Genomic DNA, 23,098 nt, shown 5'->3' on the forward strand with positions numbered 1-23,098 from the left:
GACAAAGAATTTACCAGCGTACGTACGATATTAAACAAAGAACGAAAACAATGCATTGCACAGGCACAGCCAGCCTTCACCCACTGCATGCTTTCAACGTTTTATAGTCGACCAAGTTGATCTGGGTCCTGGGGGGGGGGGGTCCCTTGGATCAATTCATGGAGCTTAAGTGGCAGATTAGAACAAATGCCTGTCAGGCTCCTGGACTCATTGACAGAGTCTCTATTAGTTCAGTACTTAAACTGAAATCTATGCTGTTTTTATAAAGTGCAAGTACTTTTTTTTATCAGGAATGTGCAATCTATGCTATTTTTGTTATGTGCAAGCAATTTTTATCAGCAGCATACTAAATAATTAAAAAAAAAAAAATAAAGTTTATTGTTATTTTTTTGAAGGACATGATGTTTATTTTTTGGAGGAAGTGATGTTTTTCTTTTAAAAATGCGAGCTGGGGGTGGGTCATTTAAAGATGTGTTTTAGCAAACGGGTATTCTGATGAAGTCTTTCACCTTGACGAAACAGCTAAATCAATAAAAAAAAAGTGCCCTGCATTATTGGACTGTGTCCTCTGTAGTTCCTAGCTTCACTATTCATAATGGGATAGCAAACCGAATTCCCACACACATTATCGCCTTGGCATGCAGATTAATTTGCTGCTAAAACTTAGTGATTAATGAAAGAAGGGAATCCCAACAAAATGCCACACAACAGAAGTCACACGTCCCCTGACAATGGGCCACTGAGATTCACCTACTCACCAAAACTTGTATTTATTAATTTGTTAACCGGGTGGCTGTACTGGTCCAGGGACCATTCTCAGACATGACCCTGGAACAGTGGAAGTAAACAGAATAAAAATATAATTTTAGACCATATAATTCTTAATGTACCCTTTTACTAAAAGTAATATTTTACACGGATAGATAAATGTAACAATGTACATAAGTATGTATAATAAGCTTTACAGATTCATTATATACACAAGGGAACAGTCATTTCAACATGCACATTGTGAAAGCATAACAGAGCAGTACAAGGCACAAGTATCATAGGCAAGAGTAGAGAGAATATTTAAACAAAACAAAATGCATAAAGGAGCCTCACAACAGTAGAGTTAGAAAAAGGGGGTACAACTTATGTCCAGCTGAAGAGTTAAAACTGCCAACTACACAACAAAACAGCTACTCGGTGTCAAAGATTGAAATAGACTTCAAATAAATATTTACTCTAGTACAGGAGAACTAACGTAGCAAAATTGTACAGTGTTTGCACAAAAATGCACTATAATAAAAAGTGGTACAGTCTGAAAAAATAAACTCATGTGCATACTGACAACAGTGACCTAGAATGTCACACATTCCCATAAAAAATGAAGTCTGATCTCCTGCAATTAGCTTCCTACATTGTCTGGCCTCTCAAGGGTAAATTTCAATGGTTTAAATCAAAGAGATGGACAGCAGCTTTGCAAAAAGAAAAAAATTTCACAAAAGTGTTATTTAATTAAAAAGAATACACAACTTCCATTTAAGACATTCAAAATTTTCTAGAATATAGCAAGGCAACATTTTTTTGTTCCTCAGATGTGGCTAGGTCAGTGGTGTTTTTTTTTCTGCTGGCTGCAGAAGAAATATTGTATTCCATAGTCTTGGCGTGTGTAACAGTAGTCCAAATTCCTCTTACTCATTCATCCTACAGTACAGTTTCTTGTTGCAGCAGAGATGCCTGACAAGATAGGCTTTACTCTCAGGACCAGAGAAGTAGCGCCTGCTACAGGACAGGCAGCGAACAGCAATATCATACAATACCCCACACCTCCTCCAAGGCAGTGCAAATTTTGGCACATGTAAGGGCTGCAGACAACGGATAGTTACTAATGGAAATGGTCTTTTCGGTGTAATCAACATTGATCTGAAGAAAAAACACACAAAACAATAAATGCAACTGGAAATGATACATACACAATGTGTAATGTCAGAAATACTGTACAACCTGTACACTAAATAATACCTATCAAATATCCGCAGAATTATACATGTTAAATAAATGTGGTACATTACGGCAGGAAAGACAGCACAAGAACACATCAATCTAGTCTTAACAAGGAAGCAACTTGCTGACTGTGTGGTGTAGAATGATGGAGTCTAACTGCAGTCTACAATCCCAACTCAGGATTGACTAGAGTCTCCAGCCCACCAATCCCAAAGAGAGAGAAGTGGTTTAGACTGGTGCTTCATATAAACCAGCTCATGCATGAACAGCCAACAACAGGTGACTATGGTATAGCGGGGAATTTGGCACACGTGTATGTGTGTGTGTGTGTGGGGGGGGGGGGCTGCAGCATACGGTCTCCAGCTAGATGATTTAAAGCCAGGAAGTGCAGGCTGTGTGATGATTTAAGGCCAAGAAGTGCAGGCTGTGCTCCCTTGTCTTGGAGGGATATAAAAGATAAACACATTTATACCTGCATACCACCTTACAAATGACTGAGACAGAGGTAAGCAGAACAAACAATCCGGTTGGACAGGTACAGAATGTTAACCTACAGTACCCTTGCATAATGTTTAGCATGAGACAAAAAAGCCACAGAAGGTGGCACTGGGTCATGAACTACACAGAAATAACTGTCTTCTTTGCTAGAAGCAACATGCCCATGTCCAGTTGGCTGCATTACTAGTGTTTATGGCCTCGGACTTCATACATCAGGCTTAGGTTTCTTATATGAATGAAACAGCAACATAAATATCACTAACAAATCAACATACCCAGAGATAAAAACAAAAATAGTCAAAATAATCAAAGCATTGTATAACCAATACAGGCTGTTCACTACCCACTTTTTCAGAAAGTTAATGTTTATGTTAGATGTAAAAGTAGCAGACTCCAAATCTGACCTCAAAGCAGTGACAAGTGGAGCAACACAGGGTTCTGCCCTGGGACCTCTCCTGTTTGGTATCTACTTCTCTGAAGTACAGGCTAACATAGAAGGCCTCTGGCTAACGAAGTTCGCAGATGACTGCAAACTAGGAGCCATAGTTAAGTCCCCAAATGATGTGGACATCCTACAGAAGGGCCTCACTGAGACAGACGCCTGGTGTCAGAGTCATGGCCTTAAGCTCAGTGCCAAAAGGTGCAGTGTCATCCCCTTTGGTAAAAACTCTGTACCCATGAACTACCACATAGGCAGCAATCTACTTAACACCAAATGTGTGATGAGACCTTGGGACACAGGTGGACAGTAGTCTCTCCTTCGATAGTCACATTGCCACAGTAGTCAGAAGTCCTTCTACGTGGCATACATCATAAAAGGGTTCTCATCTAGGAAAAAGGTCACTGTTCCCCTCTACTCGTTACTCAGACTCCATTATAGAGTACAACGCCCCTTTTGGAATGTACCTCACAAGACATCTGCAGCAGCTGGAAAGGACACAGAGGTACCTCACAAAGAGGATTACTGGCCTCAAACAAATGCCCTACACTGACCGTCTCAAAAAACTCTAGCTTTACTCTGTAGCACAGCGCCTACTCGGAGGTAATCTATGCCTAACATATAAAGCTATGTCAAACCCAGAGCTGTTGGATATGCTACACCTAAAGAAATCCCAATACCTCTGAGCTACACCCTCTATGGACCTAAACCTTGTCACCACAATAAACAGGACATGCTGGAGGGATAGATTCCTCTCCCAGAGACTTCCTATACTCAAACAAGCTACTCAATCTATGTCAAGCAAAGTTCTTCATTAGCACTCTTCAAGAAAAATCTTGATGAGTGGATGGGAAATAGGAAATACACCCCTGGGATCACTTCTGCGTCTCTGCTGGACAATGGCACAGGAAAATAACTTGTGGGTGGCGTAAGTTATGAAACCTTGCTGGCTAGGCTTACGTAGGCCCTTAGGCCGAGGTAGGTACTAGGCTATGTAAACTTGTTCCAGTCTTCCTGCCTCTTCTGCACGTGTTTGATGGGCAGTGATATAATGGGCCGTTTACGATGCTTGGGCAAGGCTACTGGTCAGTGAGGATCTTAAGAAGCCCTCCAATCCAATGGAAGTAAGCAGCCCTTATACTTTGCAAATTGAGCCTCCAAACGACAGGCTGTACAAGTATACACTTGGGTACCTGCATGGCTCCCCTGTGGAAGTTAGCAGCCCTTATACTTTGCAAAATGAGCCTCCAAACAACAGGCTGTACAAGTATACACTTGGGTACCTGCATGGCTCCCCTGCCATGACGGCAGCTGGAGCTAAACTGGTGGTGGATCTGTGGCTATCCATCCATTCGCCCAAGTAATGCAACTAGAATAACAGAAGTACTCTGCTTTATGTAGAGGGGACGCCAGTTCCATAAATGTGGCATTCTCTGGGACACCTACCTAATCTTCCATCATTTTCTGTTAAGGGACCTAAATCACTTTTGCAAGACAGAGTTGGTGTTTCTAAAACCACTGGACTTCAGAATGTGTAAGAAATCTGACCAAACAGGGTCTTGTATGTGAGGCAGCGGTTTCTCTCAGTAGTCTGTATAACACTGAGAAGAGAGATAAAAACCTTTGGGACAGTCTGCATAGTTTTTATGATTTAGGTCCTTTTTTTTGCATAGTCAAACATATTTGGTGCAGTAATAAAGATATCTGTGAAAAATTGATTTTTCTAAAAAAAACATTCAACTGAAATTCTGAACCTGAGCAGTTTACATCAAGGAAATACAAACTGCTCACGGTGTACTGACATTGCTGGACAACATTTGACAAAGGCTGTTACAGCTGTACCGAGGGGACTTGCACTGGGTATTTAGCCAGGATGCTGCCACCCCTCCAACCACACATGAACATATTTTTAATCTACTGTTCACCCTTTTTGAAACAGATTTGGTTTCTCATGGCTGGCCAAGAGCTGCTCCCATGGGCATCTCCTCATTCACTGGATCTACTGAACCAGAGTATCCTCTATAGGACTATCTCCAACCCAATGTTGGTGACTGTGAGGAGACCAAGGTACAACTAGGTAGCATCACACTGTCTGCCAAGTACTCATTTCCACATCTAAACTCTTACTCTCCTGCAAATGTTCATTGTGTCCCACAAAAGGACATGGATTGGGCTTTGCTTGTGTATCATCCAACCTCTACAATGAGTCAACTACAGTGCCACAAGCCCTATGGCAGACTCCCTCAGCACAGCTCCAAACCCCAGTGTGGATTGACAATGTGGTACACTGCAAGTGCAAGCACATGCCCTGCCTCCTACCAATGACACACCCATTATGCACATACCCCACCCTCTAAAAATGACACCATGCACGTGTCCTACCCCCAACCACATCCATCCTCCCTAACTGCAGTCAAACACCCCAGACACTTAATAAAATTGGGTAATAGGCTGTAATTAGGGCTTAACCCTCTATACTACTAGCACAGGCTAAACTACTGGCACCAATGGGGAGCAAGAAATCTGGTCCCCGATACAGAGATTCAGTCCTCCTCCAAGTAGCACGATCCTCACTGCAGCAGTGATCATCAGCCCTCACTGCATCTTGCTGTAGCTGCCCCTGTGGATAAACGGGATATGTCAGGCAGGACTTTTACACGTCAGCTAACAAGTTATGGAGAAGCTCCTCCTATGGGAGTTCCTCACCCTAACACTTTTGGATCCCCAATAAGCCTTCAATTCACACAGACTTCTCAATGCCTTGTTTAGGTTAACAGTAGTAACAGCTGAATCTGTCTCCGGACAGCAACTGTAAGTGAGGGAAATTAATTTACAGCAGCAAAGGTGCAAAGCAGCTGATTTTGTTACCATTTCTTGCTGCTCTGGATTAGTTTTAGGGACACGAGGTCATCTCAGAAAAGAACAACCTCTACCCAGTAAGAAAAGTGTTCAGTAAAGAAACCCATGAGCATCTGCTTGTTTTGTGCAATGTTTATTCCCCCTCTATTTTGTAACCAAAAAATAAATGCAGCTACACTATCTTGTTAAAAAAGTGAAGCACACAGTTCTAAATAAATGCAAAGCAATACATTGTAAGGGTTCTGAGCTATGTCTTACTGTGCCATGTGCAAATGCTCCGATGACCATGACAACTGGATCCGATTTTGGTACAAGACTCCGGACATCAACAACTTCTTTTGCACTGAAAGATGTTCCAAGCTTCATACAACCAGTGGGAAAGCGATCATATACAGGATTCTTAATCACCTGTAGGGTAAAGAACAGATTACAGAAGCCTACAAAACCTGCTCAGATTGCTAACATTTTTGGCATTATGCATTCAATTTCCTCAAAAGGCCTAAAACAATGTGTGCCATGCAGTATTAGCCGGACTATAGGACAGCAACCTGCAGAATGCCTGCTTTTCTTTAAGCTAATATTATGAAATGCCACTACAAAAAAGACAGGCTGTCTACACTTGTTCCCTTCTCTGTCAGTGCTACAACCACCTACATAATGTCTGCCACAGTCAAAGCAACAAACGCTCAGCATGACAGAACAAAATGACTACTCAGGAGGTGAAACAAACAAACGCTCAGCATGACAGAACAAAATGACTACTCAGGAGGTGAAACAAATGCTCAGCATGACAGAACAAAATGACTACTCAGGAGGTGAAAAACAAACGCTCAGCATAACAGAACAAAATGACTATTCAGGAGGTGAAACAAATGCATCACAGGAGTAAGAAACGATAAACATCCACGACATGCAGCTATAGTGTCCGTCAACGAATCATCAAATTAAATGAATGCTTGTAATGCTTACAAGTACAGTACCTCTGCTTCAGTACTGAAGCATCTCAGTATAACAGGTGTCTGAATAGTGGAATCTATACAGTGAGTAATTATCCACAGGAATTAAACAAGGTCCTCCCTTCAAAGGCACTTGCATTTGTCTAAAGTGAACTTAAGTTGGACTCCTCCCTTAACCCAAAACATATGCATGATGCACTGCTACTTTTTTCTGGTCAAATGTAGTAATTCATATGCCCAGGCTGAAGACAGACATTTCCACTAGACCCCAATCTATAAAGGTCCTGTGGATCTATGCTCAATAGCAAATTTTCCCCCACTGTGCGTGCATGTAATATGGCCTCCTGCGTACTAAAAGACTAGCTAAGAGAAGGGACCACAGTCCAATACACAATACTGATGGGTGCATTCCTTGTATGCATTCTGCTTCCCCCTTTCCTTATTTACAAATCCACATCTTCCAAAAGGTCACTTTAGCAATCTCAGTCCAAACACAGACCATTTAAAGCCCACTGCATGTCTGTATGTAGTCAAATGACCACACCTTCACTTTCTAATACTTTCCCTTGGCTGACTGAGGACTCTGGACCCTAGCACAGGACAGTACCACTACTCAACTCTTTTTCTCCCCACATCAAGCATTACAGGTGCCACAAATGGCTAGGTGTCTAGTGTGGGAAGAGTGCTTTGCTGGCAAGATTTGGAAGTCTGGATGCATGAATTCTAGACACTCATCCATGACAGCCACCATCAATCTTTAGAAAAGCCAAAAACAAGATAAACTGTTTTCAAAGCCCAATCAAACCACGAGGACCTACATCTGCATTCAAGGCCACAAAGTTTTGACCAAACCATTTTAACTGTGTGCCTGTCACTCGTGTTTAACAAATCAGTTACTACAACCACATGAACCAGTTCTGTTATGCTCACTACGTACCTCTACTACTCCTGTCAAAACTAAAAACTACATTTTTCTAATAAAAAGTTAAAAAGTTAAATAACCGAGACAATCAACAGACTAATAAGAAAAGAAAAAAACCTTCATCAGTACAACCGCTACATGTTCATCTACAGTCTTCCACAACCACTCTCTTTCCTGCTCATTAAGTGATCTACAATCGAAGATGAAATCAGGTACAGTTACTGACTTACAAATGGTTTAGATGACGCTACAGGACACAAATGCTTACAGATGGTTATGTTTACTTCCTGTAGCTTCATCAGAACACCAGGTTACAGTAGTATAAGCAACAAAGTGCACTTGCTACATAGTCTGCCGTTCCCCCACCAGCCTGACACCGCAGCATTCACTAATTCTTGGTAAACGCTTATTAATTTAGACACTTTCCTCTTGGTCCTGTGGATATTATGCATCTTTAGATAAGAACACACACTGAAGGGGCTTAATGCAAAGGAAGGGAACTACTTCTGAAAATATACAAGTCCTGCATGCACCTCACAGCTAGATTCCACCAGGGAGCAACATTTTAATAACAGGCGAGACCCTGTACTGGCTCTATTATAAAATGAAGCTTAAACTTGTCAAACCGCATTACTTTAGGGAGGAGCAAATTTTCTACTTATTAAGCTTTATGGAGCTGCCCAAGCATGGTTTGATGACAATTTAGGCATCTCAAATCTGAAGTACTGCTTCCTCTAGATTAAGGCAATTTTTGGAGACATGTTCCTACACAACATAAACACTGTTACATGCAGCAAGCTTACTTTACCAGTGGCCACAAACTTCAAAAACTTTTTTTTTATGTATCCTTCTGTTGACCAGGTTAGTCTCAGCAAGCCAGTAGCCTTTTTTTCAGGGAAGACCTAAGGTGGTATTTAGGGGAAACTTGGTCAGGGCATTAGGGAACTTCCCTACTCATCATTGTTGTGAGTGGGACCCATTTTGGAGGAATATTTCCTGCTTCTGTTCCAGGCACATGGTGGCCCAGAGAAAAATGGAAGCAGATGGAGAGAGGAGATGGAGTACTGAAAGAAATGAAGGTGAAAGTAAATATCAAGACGGAAGAATGTATGCAGGACTGTAAGAAAATTATTCAAAAAAAGCCTGTTTGATGGAAATGAGTCAGCAAATGATAGATGATTTAAAGAAATGGTGGTGCAAAGTGAGCCAGAAAATTATGTTTCCTGGGGGGACATAATGGGGAAAATACAAAAGAAGGATTTGAAGACAATCCTGAATAGTGGTGAGATGGAAAAGAAAACATATTTCGAGAAAGTAAATGCTAAACGTGGAGTAGCAGAAAAGGCGGCACTTTATGGAAAAAAAACGTGTATAGTAAGGATTCAAAATAAAGAAGACAAAGAAATGGACAGGTATGAAGTGTAGGACAATTTAATAACTCATTTGGGTGTAAAAACACATGATGCAAGAGCATTTATTCTTATTAAACAAGACATTTTGTGACATTATACTTGAGACTTTTTCAATGGAAAATTTTCTTGGAGAATACGAAAAAAAAACACAGTTCCCTGTGGAATGTATGTGATAAAAGCATTAAACAGGGACAGGGAAACAAAAAGATGATTCACATACAATTTCGAACAGAGGTAGAAAGACTCTGAAAGGACATTTGAAAGCATTATGTAAAAGTACTACTGGACACTGCAAATGTTTATGACAAAAGGGGTTCATAGACTGGTGGCTGGGATTGTAATTTTGTATAAAAATAGAAAGAAAACATTATACATACACCAAGCATGATGAATGTGGAGGGAAATAGGAGTGTTGTAAAATACTGGGAACAAACCAGTTTTTGTCGATAAGGATATTTAATAAGTAACTGACAAAAGAAAATGTTACATTTGTGGGAAATGAGACATGATGCAAAAAAGTGATTTGAAATGTCATAATGTAACAAAACTGGATATTTATGGATGGATTGCGAAAATGAAAACAGTAAGGTAAGAGAGCGAGACGAAAATGAAAACAGTAAGGTAAGAGAGAGAGACGAAAATGAAAACAGTAAGGTAAGAGAGAGAGACGAAAATGAAAACAGTAAGGTAAGAGAGAAAGACGAAAATGAAAACAGTAAGGTAAGAGAGAAAGACGAAAATGAAAACAGTAAGGTAAGAGAAAGACGAAAATGAAAACAGTAAGGTAAGAGAAAGACGAAAATGAAAACAGTAAGGTAAGAGAGAAAGACGAAAATGAAAACAGTAAGGTAAGAGAGAAAGAAGAAAATGAAAACAGTAAGGTAAGAGAGAAAGAAAATAAACAGAAGAAATTTTAGAAGTAAACGAAACGTACTGGCAGTATGCCAAAAACAGTAAACCAATGCAGATCTGTTAGTTTACTGTCTTGTATTTGCAAAAACATTCACATCAATCATGATATTTAACATTTTAACAGCAATTCATATTTAAACATAAAATTACTCGTACATACATTGCACAGTGTGTCATACAAAAGGTTTGGTATTTTTAATAAATCACCAAGATATAGAGGTTGTACGAGGCAGCAACCTATCCTAACGAGGTTTGTTCACAAATAGCCAAAGCAATTGTGGAACTTGTAAACAGCCCTTGATTTTCCTTCTGATTTGTTATCGCATGTCAGACATCAGTGGGTCCCATACCTCTCAACCTCTCAGTGTAGGAAATCTGGACAAAGCCCAACAAAATTGGGGGACACAGCCCAAAAATAGGGACACGTTTTAAATACTGCTCTTATAGGTTCATAGGTTCATACTAGGCTATCTGCCCAAGGGCATTTAGGTTTATAAGCTAGCAGTATGTGGCTTTGTGGCCCCTTCACACCCCTTGAAAAAACTATGCCTATTTTGCTGTGCCTCTGTCAAGCAGTGACACTGAAGTAATCCCTGGGGTATATCTGCGATCTCCCATCCATTGGTCAAGATTCCTCTTGAGTTATAAACGTATCTTCTGAAGGATTTGAAGTCAAACTCAAATGTATGTTATTAGTGCAATTAGTCCTCACTGATTTGCCAGAAAAATCACAAATTTTATGAGGAACAGGCCGAAAATCTGGACAGTTGAGAGGTATGAGTGGGACAGCCAACTAAAGTGCCTTAACAAAAAGTTTTTTCCTGCATGAAAGGAGCCCAATGGGCCACACTTTCCAATGTGCATATTTTTCCCCCCAAAATTAATTCCTAAGGGGATGTCAGGACTGTGTAGTCACTCAAGGAGATGAAGAAACTTGTAAAAGAGCAAGCGAGTACTATGACCACAAAAGGTTCAATTCAACACTATGTAAACCAAACTTGAGGATGAACCATCCCCTAGGTGGGGTAAGGCATGCAATAATGCCTTATGTGCATTGTATACACACTCACTGGCACTGAAACTAAGCAGTATGAACACCACAATCCACTAGGTGTGGGGATACTGTAAAACCCACAAAAGTACAGTTTTGTACCTACCATAAATGTAGATGTTAGAGTGCTAATACAGCTGTAGTCATTACAGATGGGGTTCTCCTGCCATCAGGCGGGTCCTCGGTCAGCCGAATTCCAAAGTCTAGGTCCGGCGTCGGTTGTCGTCGCCTCCTCCCTGACGTCAGTGCGACAGGGGTATAAAAGAACCAGCCAACGCCATTTTCTTCAGTCTTTCTTGCCCCAGATGTCAGGTGCCCCCAGAAGGAAGGCAATACATAATTTTATATATATAATAATGCAATGCAATATAATCAAAAAACAGTAGTTGCAAGCAAATACATCATAAAAGAATAACCCAATCAGGTAGTATGAGGAGGTGTTAGCCACTAGGCCTGTCCCAAGAGGGGAAGGAGGGAGGGAAACCTGGACTGCAGCTGTATTAGCACTTGAACATCTACATTTATGGTAGGTACAAAACTGTACTATGTTCATCGTGCATACAGCTGCAGTCATTACAGATGGGTAGAATCCCAAAGCTACACACAGGGTGGTAGGCACTAGGTGGAACTGGTAGGAGCCAGAATGCCCTGCAACACTGCAGTGGCAAAGCCTGCTCTAGTTTTGGAGTATAAAGGTAGGTGGTAGTGTTTAGTGAAGGTATGCACAGAACTCCAAGTGGCTGCCTCCAAAATATCTTTGGTAGGAACTCCTCTGACGAAGGCTGCAGAGGTAGCTGTGGCCCTTGTGGAGTGGGATCTGATGCCTGCAGGTACAGATTTACCATGAAAAGAGTAACAAAAACGTATGCAGTGGCCTATCCATTTTGAAATGGTCTGTTTGGAAAATGGCTTCCCTTGAGCTCCTACAGCATAGGACACAAAGAGTTGTTCTGATTTTATGAAAGGCTTTGTTCTGTCCAAATAGTAACGCAGCTGTCTATGGATGTCTAAAGAATGTAGCAGCCTTTCCCCTTTGTTTTGAGGGTTAGGGTAAAAGGTAGGTAAGTGTATGGCCTGATTTAAAGCTACCCTGGATACCACCTTAGGCATAAATGATGGGTTGGTTCGTAGGGAAACCCTGTCCTGATGGAAGATGATAAAGGGCTGCACAGCCATGAGGGCTTGTAGTTCCGAGATCCTACGAGCTGAGGTAATAGCCAGAAGGAAAGCTGTTTTCCAGGATAAGTATTGCAAATCTGTTGAGGCAGCTGGCTCAAAAAGAGGCAAGGTTAATTTTTCTAGAATGTAATTAAGATCCCAAGCCGGGATTGGTTGTTTCCTTGGAGGTCTTGTATTCTTAGCCCCTCTGAGGAACTGTCTTAAGAGTGGATGAGAGAATAAAGGTGGATCAGTGTTGTATTCTGCAGAAATGGCTGAGGCATGGATTTTGATGGAGGAGAATGAAAGTCCACTGCTTAGCAGCTCAGCTAGATACTGTAATATTTGAGGCAAATTCAGTTTTCCAGGATCCTGGCCTTTTTTCTCATTCCAAGCGCAAAACAGTTTCCATTTTGCGGAGTAAGCTTTTCTAGTAGACAGCCTTCTGGCCTCCAAAATGACATCCTGCACCTCCTTGGAGAGTTGGGTCTGTTGTGATGTTAAGGAATCTTCCATGCGACCAGATTGAGTGGTTTCAGCTGACTGAAGAGTTTTGTAGCTGTGCTGAGTCAGAAGAGGCATTAGAGGTAGGGTCCATGGAGGAGAATGCATCAGGCTCCTCAGGAGTGGATACCAGTGTTGTCTTGGCCAGTCTGGAGCAATCAGTATCATCTTTGGTCTGTCTGCTCTTGCTTTCAAAAGCACCTTGGGCAGTAGAGGAAGAGGTGGAAAGGCGTAAACTGTCAGTGCTGTCCAACTTAAAGAAAGTGCATCCACTCTCCAGGCCTTTGGATGAAATGTCCTTGTGCAGAATTTTGTTAACTGTTGATTTTTGTGGGAGGCAAAGAGATCTATGTCTGGCCTTCCCCACGCTTGGGTTATCTCAGTAAAAACTTGAGGATGCAACTTCCATTTGTGTGGATCTGTCATATTTCTGCTTAGATTGTCTGCCAGTGTGTTTTCCATGCCTGGCAAGTACTGTGCTTGAAGCTCGATTTGCAACTCCAGAGCCATGTTCCAAAGTGACATGGCCAGTCTGCAAAGGGGGTATGAATGTGTTCCTCCTTGTTTGTTTATGTACCGCATAACTGTGGTGTTGTCTGTCCTTATCAATAGTTGACCTGGTTGCAGGTCTTTGAAAGCTATAATAGCATTTATCACTGCTAGCATCTCCTTTTGATTGATGTGAAGGTGCTTTTCCTTTTGGGACCATTTGCCCTGAATGCACCGGTCTGTCATGTGCGCCCCCCAGGCGTAGTCTGAGGCATCTGTTGTGATGACTTGATTTGCTTGAGGCTTGCAGAATGGTAGACCTGTGTTTGTTTGGCATGCTTGAGCCCACCATAGAAATTCCTTTTGCAACCATGGAATTAGTGGAATTATTGTTTCCAAACTGTGGCTGTGTTGACACCATAGGTTTTTTAGATACCATTGAAGTTTCCTCATATGCAACTTTGCACATGGGATTAGTAGAATGCAAGATGCCATGAATCCCAGAGCCTGCAGGATTTTCCTTGCAGTTAGCCTGGTACAATCTGCTAGTGTCTTGAAGTATTGAGTTAGTTGCCCCTGTTTTTCTGGCGTAAGATAGGCCATCTGGGTGTTTGTGTCCAAGTTGGCACCCAGGAAAATTATTTTCCGAGATAGCGTTAGCCTGGATTTCTCTTTGTTGACTGTGTATCCCAGAGAATTCAATAACCTTGTTACATAAGCCAGATGTTCCAGAAGTATGTGTTTGCTGTCCGCTTGGATCAGGCAGTCATCCAAATAAGGGTATATTTGTATCCCTTGAAGTCTGCAGTAGGCAATTACTGATGCCAGGCATTTCGTGAATACTCTGGGCGCAGTAGATAAGCCAAAGGGCAATGCAGAGAATTGATAGTGGATTGAACCTGCAAGAAATCTGAGGTATCTTCTGTATCTTTGTCTGATTGGGACATGCAGGTATGCCTCCTTGAGGTCCAATGTTACCAGCCAAGACTCCTTGCCCAGCATGGGAAGAAGCTGCTGTAAAGTGAGCATCTTGAATTTTGCATGCAGTAGAAATGTGTTTAGGATGGATAAGTCCAAAATGGGTCTCCAATCTGTTCCCTTCCTTGGTACCAGGAATAGTCTGGAATAAAAACCTTGACCTTGTTCGTGAGTAGGTACCTCTTGAATAGCTTTCATGCCCATGAGCTTTGAAATTTGTACTTGAGCCTCTGCCCTTTGATTGTGTGGCAGGTTCGGCATGCCTCTCATTTTTGGAAGGGCGTGAAAATGAAATCTGTAGCCTCTGTTTATAATGTCCAGGATCCATTTGTCTTTTGTGACAATATGCCATTTTTTTGAAAATAATGCCAGCTTTCCTCCTAAGGGTGCTGCCATTTGAGCCTTGCTTGGCATGCAAAGGGGAAGTCATTGGATTTGTTTCCTGTATTGCTGTGAACTATCTTTGCCACCTCTTGGTGTTGGAGTTTGCCACTGTCTGCCTCTGTACGATCCTTGAGATTGTCCTCTGCCCCTTGGGCGCCTGTATCTACCGCTTTGGGGCCTGTCCGTGGCTGGAAAGGACCAATTTTTTGAAGGCCAATTTCTACTAAAACGTGGTGGTTGTACCTGTAGAAAATCTTTAACAGTTTGCATAGATTTAGCATTTTCTTCCATTTTCCTTAGTACCTCCTCAGCATTAGCACCAAATAATACATCCTTTTGTAGAGGAGCATCTAGTAATTTAGCTTTGACATGATCAGGCAAGGTTTGTTCCCTAAGCCAGGCATGTCTACGTATGACTGATCCTGTAACAGCAGCTCTACTTGAGGCCTCTAGAGCATCATAACCACATTGTAAGGTGTGCTTACCTACTTGTTCTGCACTATGCATCATATCCTGCAACTCCTTCAAATCTGGTTGTTCAGGTTGTGACATTTTATTTTTCAATTGTGATAATAGAAACTGTTGATATTTAAGCATATGAAACTGACAGTTTAAGGCCCTCATGGCTAGGGTAGCCGAGGTATATACCTTTTTCCCCCACCTTTCTAAGGATCTAGAATCTCTCTCGGAAGGTAATGGATTCTTAGCAGTAGAGGCCTTCATTCCCTTGGGGCCCTGAGAAATGGTTTCTGGGTCAGCAGTATGACTTTTGTAAAGAAATTGGTGTGAGTTAGGAACTCTGTAGTACCTTTCAGGCTTGACTGGGGCTAGAGGCAGGGAATCCAGATTAAGGCAGGCCTCCGAGTAAACATCAAGTATGTCCAAGACAGGAGGTATCGCCAGAGGTCCGTGCTGAGGTAGCAAAAGAAATTCCCTAAGCCTTTTCTTGGAATCTGAATAATCTTGGCCTTCCCAGTGGAAGTGTTCCCTCAAGGTATGCAAGGTTTCCCTGAATGAGAAATCCTCTGGGGGGGATACAGAAGGAATGGACTCCTCTGCATCGGAATCTTCAAAAGGGGAGTAAGAATGTTCCTCCTCATCAGAATGCTCTGAAATAATGCAGCCCTGATCAGAAGAGGGTGATTCTTCCTCCACTCTGGGTCTCTTGTCTGGTGGGGGTTGGGAACCCCTGATAAGAGTAATTAAATCCTCAGCCATTTTAAGCATCTGCTTTTTAGGCATGGGGCCTGGAGATGGGCCCTGTGCAACAGGTCTCTTGGAGTGCATGGCTGATTTAGACTTAGTAAAGGCCTTGATGGAAAAGGAAGAGGAAGGTCTGAAGACACCATGGGTGGAGGTAGACCTGTCCACATTATGAGGCTCAACACCAACAGTGGCTTCGGTAGCTGTAGTCATGGTGTGGGCAGAGGAACCTGCGGCCTCGGTTACAGAGGACAGAGGACACCGCCAGAGGGTTGTCGGTAGTCAGGGGCTGCGTAGGCGCCTCACTGAGAACCGGACCACGTGCAGTCGGTTTAGGTGTGGTGTCGGTCCTTGTCCTTGCGTTTTTTGGACAAAACAGGAGTCGGAGTCTCCGACGACATTGTATAATTAAAAGCTTTCCCAAAAAAGTGTTGGGCGAACTCCGCCCAACGCTTAGTGCGTTTATTGAAAGTAGCACAAAAGCGACAGCCCGAGACGTTGTGGTCTGGGCCTAAACAAGGAATACAGAAGGAATGGAAATCCTTATGTGGTATTTGCTTCCCACAAGAAATACAATTGTTAACTTTGTCTGACATCAGTCTGAGGCAAGAAAAGTTTACCCAACAGGGTACTTAGCTTTAAAGAAGACTTTGTTTTCCAAATTTTCGTAATTTCAGGAGCTGGCCGACCGGCACTTGCGAACTGCTTCTGCTTCGGGCACCGCGCGGCACAAAAGACTGAAGAAAATGGCATTGGCTGGTTCTTTTATACCCCTGTCGCACTGACGTCAGTGAGGAGGCTACGACAACCGACGCCTTTCCTAGACTTTGGAATTCGGCCGACCGAGGACCCGCCTGACGGCAGGAGAACCCCATCTGTAATGACTGCAGCTGTATGCACGATGAACATCAGGACAGCAAGTGTTTTGAAACTCATCCTCCCCCCAGGCCTTCCCAATACAGTAAATAGTTGATCCCTGGCCACCTGCCATAAAGTCCAACATCCTGCCACAGTGGGCCATCAAAACAGCAGTATTTTTGCAAACAAATCTGGTGCACTTAATCATGTGAATCCTGTGCATAGAGTTGCTATGAAATATTTTATTATGGAGATATTTTATATTTTGAGATGGCAGGGTCAGCATTTTAAGCATCATGGCATTTCTGGTTTACAATGCAAGTACTTGCTTATTTGTGCATTAATCACTGGTTGCAGACTTACAGAAATTATTTTTCACAGTTTACCATCTACAGAAATGAATTATATTCAGAGACGAAAGAGACATTTTCATGTAAATGTGACCAATTATCTGCTTATGACCCAAGACAGCAGACCCACTTAGCCTAGTACGAACCTATGAACCTATAACTATCTGCCCTAAGGCATTTATAAGCCTAGCCAGAGTGCATGTGTCTTACACCACCCCTTAGGATGAGAATACTATGCCCTTTTAGGGTTTAGTTTACTATGCCTCTGTCTAGTAGTGACACAGAGATGACCCCTGGGGTAAACCTACAATCTCCCATCCACTCGAGATTTCTCTTGAATAGAGTCAGTGAGGGGCTCTGCCTAACATGGACTGGGATTCTGTTCCAGAGTGTAGGGAGCCTCTGGGTTATGAATCCCTCCAGCACGTCCTATTTATTTCTGTGTTGAGGTTTAAGTCACTTGTTCTCGTGGCTCTGATGGATTTGGATTTTCTGAGGTGGAGCATATCCATTAAATTCATGCTCCACCTCAGAAAATCCAAATCCATCAGAGCCACGAGAATGTATTTCACATCTCTCAATAAAAACTACCCCAGAAAACCAAAGTTATTTATTCTCGGTCTCAAAGGTTAAAACTCTACAAACTACTACCTTAATACTGCAGAATCAAGCCAGTACAATCTAAGTACTGGAGTTAGAAAACATGTACTTACAAAACGCTGTGGAGAAAACCAGTTGATTGAACTGGCAGAGTGCACAGGACTGGCACATTAACTCTGCTTCCCCTTCTTTGGATCATCTGGTACGTCTCTACAACTTATTCACTAATGAGTTGAGTGAAAACATCTGGTACTTCTCTGCAACCTACAAACTAAAAGGCTGAGTGCAGAGATCCTAACACCTAAACTACTAAATTGACATTTTGCTGAGGAATTGGTGGCACTAACAACCTCTTCCCTCTCAACTTAAAACAACACAGACTTTCTTTACTTTTATGACTTTGTACATACACCGTGTGTGTTTTAACTCCAGCCTTTCCTTTGCTTTTATGACTTGTACACAGTGGACCAGATTCACGAAACCTCAGTGTAAGACTTAATATGTCTTACTCGGAGGCTGCAGTTGAACGGTATGACATCAGCATGCCATGCATATTCATGAGGGCATGCTGAATCATACCAAAGTCTAACACGGTCCGTGTAGGAAAGTAGGGGGTGTGTCCGATTGCCGAGTACAGCAAAGGGACAAGCCCCCAGAAGAGTCAGAGTCCTGAAAGTAAACACCCACGAGCGAGTCCGCTGAAATGTCAAGGAACACAACACCACACATCTCCACAGACTAAACCCTACTGAAAATATGTAAAATGTAAAAAGAGCAGTTTCCTTTTTTTTTTTTTTAAATTTCCAAAATGTCTGCCCGCATTTGCGCTCATTTGTGCGGGTATGCCCTTCGCTCAAAGACAGTTAGCAGATGTGACACTGAAAAGCATACAAGATCTACATATGCAAATTAAGCAAAGTAGCAATAGCGTAGTGGTACAGACGTCGCCCAAAGAATAGGTAGTCACGGTTCGAGCCCAACACCCCCCCCATTTTTCTTTAAATAAGTATGAAACAATTCCCCGATATATATAAATTTAAGTAAAATGTAATGAAATGGCCCATGTGTTTCTGAACAAAACCTATATTATGTATATATAAAAAGGATCATAATTGCCCGTAGCTTAGCAGCGCTTTAACAAGCTTAATATGAGTGCCTGTAGCTGGGCAGTGCTTTACCCAGCTTAATAAGAGTGCTTATGGCTAAATAACGCACTACCCAGCGTAAGCAGTTTGCGCGGAGCTGCGCAGCACACCAACCAGCTTACCATCGGGCAAAGTTGGGCAAGCTGTAGCAAAGTCACCTTTACACACAAACACGCCTACTAGCCTGTCTAGACAGTAGTAAAATAAAAAGGCAATGGCAAGGATCGAACCCGGGATAGTGTGCACCATAGTCAAAGTACTGAACTACTAAGCCATGACAGTTGTACTAAGAAATACAGTATTACCATACATATAGGAATGAATGAAAATATAACCATGACAAAGCAGGTTTGCAGTAAGCACAGAAATATCCAAAATGGCCAATTACAGACAAGTGCGGGAAAACTAGCATATATAAGCCCCACAGGCGGGAATACGCACCATAACTGATTGTGGTACCCATTTGCAGTCAGGATGGCAGGTGCAGGAGAGGGAAATCACTTTAGAGCACAAAGGTGGGGCACTGAAATTGCTTTAGAGCACAAAGGTGGAGCGTTGAGGAGTCAAAATATATGGTTTGGCTCCTAGTCCATGATCATGAAGTGCAACTCATGCAGGGCCAGGTTCAATGGGGAGCGTATAAGGCAGAGGCGTGGAACTGGTTGGCACATGATCTCACCGGTGCCACAGGCATTCTGAGGACTGGTGAACAGGTCCGTCACCACCATGCGGACCTGAAGCGACGAAAGGAGGACCAACTGAACAGATGGATCCAGGAGGCCCGCCAAATGCCCAATGCCCCACTACTGAGTAAGTATCCATGTAATTAAGTATGTAAGAAATGCTATCCTAGCCTATAGTATGGATAGGTATGTTACAATATTTCTTCACAGCTGCAGGTGTTCATTCCGCGAATCGGCAAGCCTATGCTGATAGGCTGTCGAGGTTGCGCCACCAGGCAGGTTAGTAATTATTCTGCTGGTATTGTTATAGAATATGTGGGACAGCTTGTAAAACAGTTCAGTGTTGTAACTCAATAATAAAGGTCAAATAAGCCTAGAAGAAAGATTCTGCTAGCATTGTAAGATTAGATAAGTGATGCAGCCTGGAAAAGAGTATTGCAATCCAGTAATAAAAATTAAACAAGTCTCGAATACAGTTCCCACCTGTATTGTAATATCAGATAACTGCTTCAGCCTGAAAATGAGTGTTGTAATCAATCAACAAAGGATAGACAACTGTCGAATGCATCCTTGTAAATTTTGCCATATGAAATAAGTGAGTCAAATGGAAAGGATTGTTGTAACCCAATAATGTTAATAAAGCCTAGAATTAAGTATCATCCTGAAATGTAAATATAAAATAAGTGAGAGAGTGTGAAGCTACCAATAAAGGTGTAAGACGTCTGGAATAAAGGTATACTGCAGTCACTACATAATGAAATGAATGAGACAGCCACAACCAGAGAGTGAAATGTTTGTAATAAAAGTAATAAAAGTACAGAACCTGGACTGTGTCCGACCCACAATTTGTATATGTTGCTGTACCCTTGCATTATGGAGATAGTATGGCTGTATGAAATGCTGAACATCCACAGTTGTCTAGACCCAAATAAATCAAATGTAGCAGGATGCTTTACCTGAACACAGCCAGATATGAACATATATGAATAAAAATGGAATGTATATTGATGTAGCAGTAGCATCCCCATCACCAACATTCCTAAGGTTACATACAGGAAACTGTACTAATACATGTAGGGGATAATATATCTGCATCTACTAGGAATGTACAGTATATGTATAGGTAGTTTAAGTTGTTAATGTAATATTTCTCCACCCTACCCTATTTTCACAAATTATGCCATTCCACACCAAACTGGGTATGTGTATTCACAATTAATTCCCATGGACATTTGTCCTGTTGGTTTATACATATCTGCATGTACGTTGATGCATGTGCCCTGTTCACATATCCAAACCTGATGGCCTGTTGCCACCAATCAACCCTGCATGCTGTTGGAATGTCCAGTGTTGTTCTAAATATGCATGTATTATGCTTGCTGCTCAATGTTTGGAATTCATGTGTGTTTGGTTAATGGGAATACTGATGCATGCTGTTACAACTAATTTTGAATGGTGTTGTTTGTTACTAACCCAAAATACCATAAAATACTGCTAAACAAAGGACAACAGGGAAGGCGGGTTCCAGCGGACCCACCTCTCCCACCTCAGCTGGTGAGTGCACCTGGCACCAGTGCCCAGGCTGGGACCTCCTCCTCCGGTGGCCCTGTGCCACCTTTGGGTGGAAGCACTGCAGGGGATGGGGCTCGTCCCCCCTCTGCAAGAGTGGCTGGAGGAGAGCCTCCACTCACCCTCCATATGGTCCAGTCTGTGGTGCGTAGTGAGATCAGGCGTTCTGTGACTGATCCCCTACGCCAGCTGAGGCGAGAGTGGCGCAACTCATGGGTGTGCCTGCCCGTCTTATCCAGCCCCCAGCATGGGCTGTGAAGGCGCAGTGGTAACTGCCCATGGGTGGGGATCTCAGTTCCACTGTTGCCATCTGTGGGCTCATGGGCTTGCGATAACCAAACATCCGTCCCCGTCAATTGTGTTTACCCCCCACATGTCATACTCCACTGTATGCGTCTCGTCTTGTCTGTTATCCTCCCCAATCTACCTCCCCAAATATACCTGTACCTCCCCAAATATACCTGTACCTCACATTCCACTCTCACCTGAAAAAAATAAAATAAAAAAAGGGCACTCTGTTCCCACAAAAAAAAATTATGCCCCATACATAGCTGCCCATTTTGCATACATGTCTGCTGGACATGTAAACAATTGGCTGTAGAACATATTTTGTTGTCCTCACCCCTCTCTCGGGGTGAAAGGTGTCAAATGTCACTCAATTTCTAACATATGCACAGCTGTTGCTGGTAAAGAATTGGGCAGCTATGGGCCTTCCTTACATCCTTCCTGCACATCCTGAGCTTGTTTTCCTACTGTCCTACCCTCTTTGTGCCCCCCTTTCACCACTTTCCTATTTCCCCATTTTCTTTTCTTTAAAAGAAAATAGAGCGGGTGTTAGCAGGAGTAAGCTGCTTAGCTAAGCGTCGTGCAAACCTGCTTACAACTGCTTAAAAAGTGCCTTAGTCACTCTGTATGACAAGGCCTGTTGTCTGTTCGTCAGCAAAATAAAATACCCCTGTCAGTCTCGAACCCAGGACCTTGGAAACACTGGACTGCATGAATTACCACTCAGCCACAGCAGATATACAAGAACTTGGTGCTGAAAGAAATATATCAAATACAAGGAGTGAATGTAAAGGGAAAATAGGAAGGCCATTACACAAAGCTTGTTCTGTGCATCTTTACTGGCAATTCTTGTGGAATTGCATTACATTAGTGTGATAAGGGAAACAACCATGCTAGTAGGTAATAATGTTACAGTAGCACCTTACAAACCCCACACAATATCAGAGCAGGATAAACACCGCCATATTTGAATAGGTAAGAGGCCAGACCTCCCAACTGTGACTGATTTACAGGGATGTCCCTGATTTGCAAACAAATGTTAACTGTGCCCCACTGACTCCCTGTGAAATGTACTCACAGTAGGCAGAAAGGTGGGGAATCCAACTTAATGGTAACTGTCAATAAGTTACAGTAGACACTACTTGCATGTCAGAAATGGTGTAGTAATACATATGCTCAAAATACCCCACAGTCACAACTGCAGAATATCTGAAATATATCACGGGTGTATCCCACTGACATGTACCTTTCCCTGAGGCTGGTCAAATATATACCTGAGAGTATCTGAGGCCTGGAAGTGTCAGAGGCATATTAGCCTGTCTGCTGTTAAACACTCTGCGAATAGTTGTAGAATTACTTCCACAAGCATGCCCTTATGTAGGAGTACAACACAGAAATATCAAAGGATGTAGCCATCTAACATACTAATGACAGTATAGCAGTACACAAGCACTGCACATGCCTGATATTCATACTTGTGTTAGTACAATATACTTAGTTATCCTCAGCCCTCTCTCATGGGTGGAAGGCTTCACATGTCACAGCAAATGTCAAACATATGTACAGCTACTGTAGTTAAAGAAATGTGCAGCTATGGACCTTCCCTACACCCAGCCTGCACATCCCTAGATGGTCTCCCCACTGACTTCCTGCTTACAACTGTTTAAAAGTGCCTTATTCACTCTGTATGACAAGGCCCCAGTACTGCTCAGCAGCAAAATAAAATACCTTTGTTAAGTGTCAAATCCCAGACCTTGGGCTCACCAGACTGCATGAAGTACCACCAAGCCACAGCAAACATATAAGAACTTAGTGCTGAAAAAATATATCATGCATTACAAGTAGTGAATGTAA

At 42.4% G+C, this 23,098-nt stretch overlaps 1 protein-coding gene across 1 annotated transcript in view; it reads right to left on the minus strand.

The window, feature by feature from the left end:
• Positions 1 to 875: 875 nt before the first annotated feature.
• EMG1 (EMG1 N1-specific pseudouridine methyltransferase) overlaps positions 876 to 23,098 on the minus strand; it is a 97,009-nt gene continuing 74,786 nt past the window's right edge. The window contains exons 5-6 of the mRNA XM_044079629.1: positions 6,044 to 6,193; positions 876 to 1,908 (exon numbers count right to left, since the gene is read on the minus strand). Of these exons, the coding sequence (XP_043935564.1) occupies positions 1,795 to 1,908; positions 6,044 to 6,193 (264 nt within the window). The 3' untranslated portion in view covers positions 876 to 1,794. The remainder of the gene's footprint in view (positions 1,909 to 6,043; positions 6,194 to 23,098) is intronic.

This window comes from Protopterus annectens, chromosome 8.part0 (assembly GCF_019279795.1).
Source record: "Protopterus annectens isolate FY-2018-M chromosome 8.part0, PAN1.0, whole genome shotgun sequence".
Taxonomy (NCBI): Eukaryota; Metazoa; Chordata; order Ceratodontiformes; family Protopteridae; genus Protopterus; species Protopterus annectens.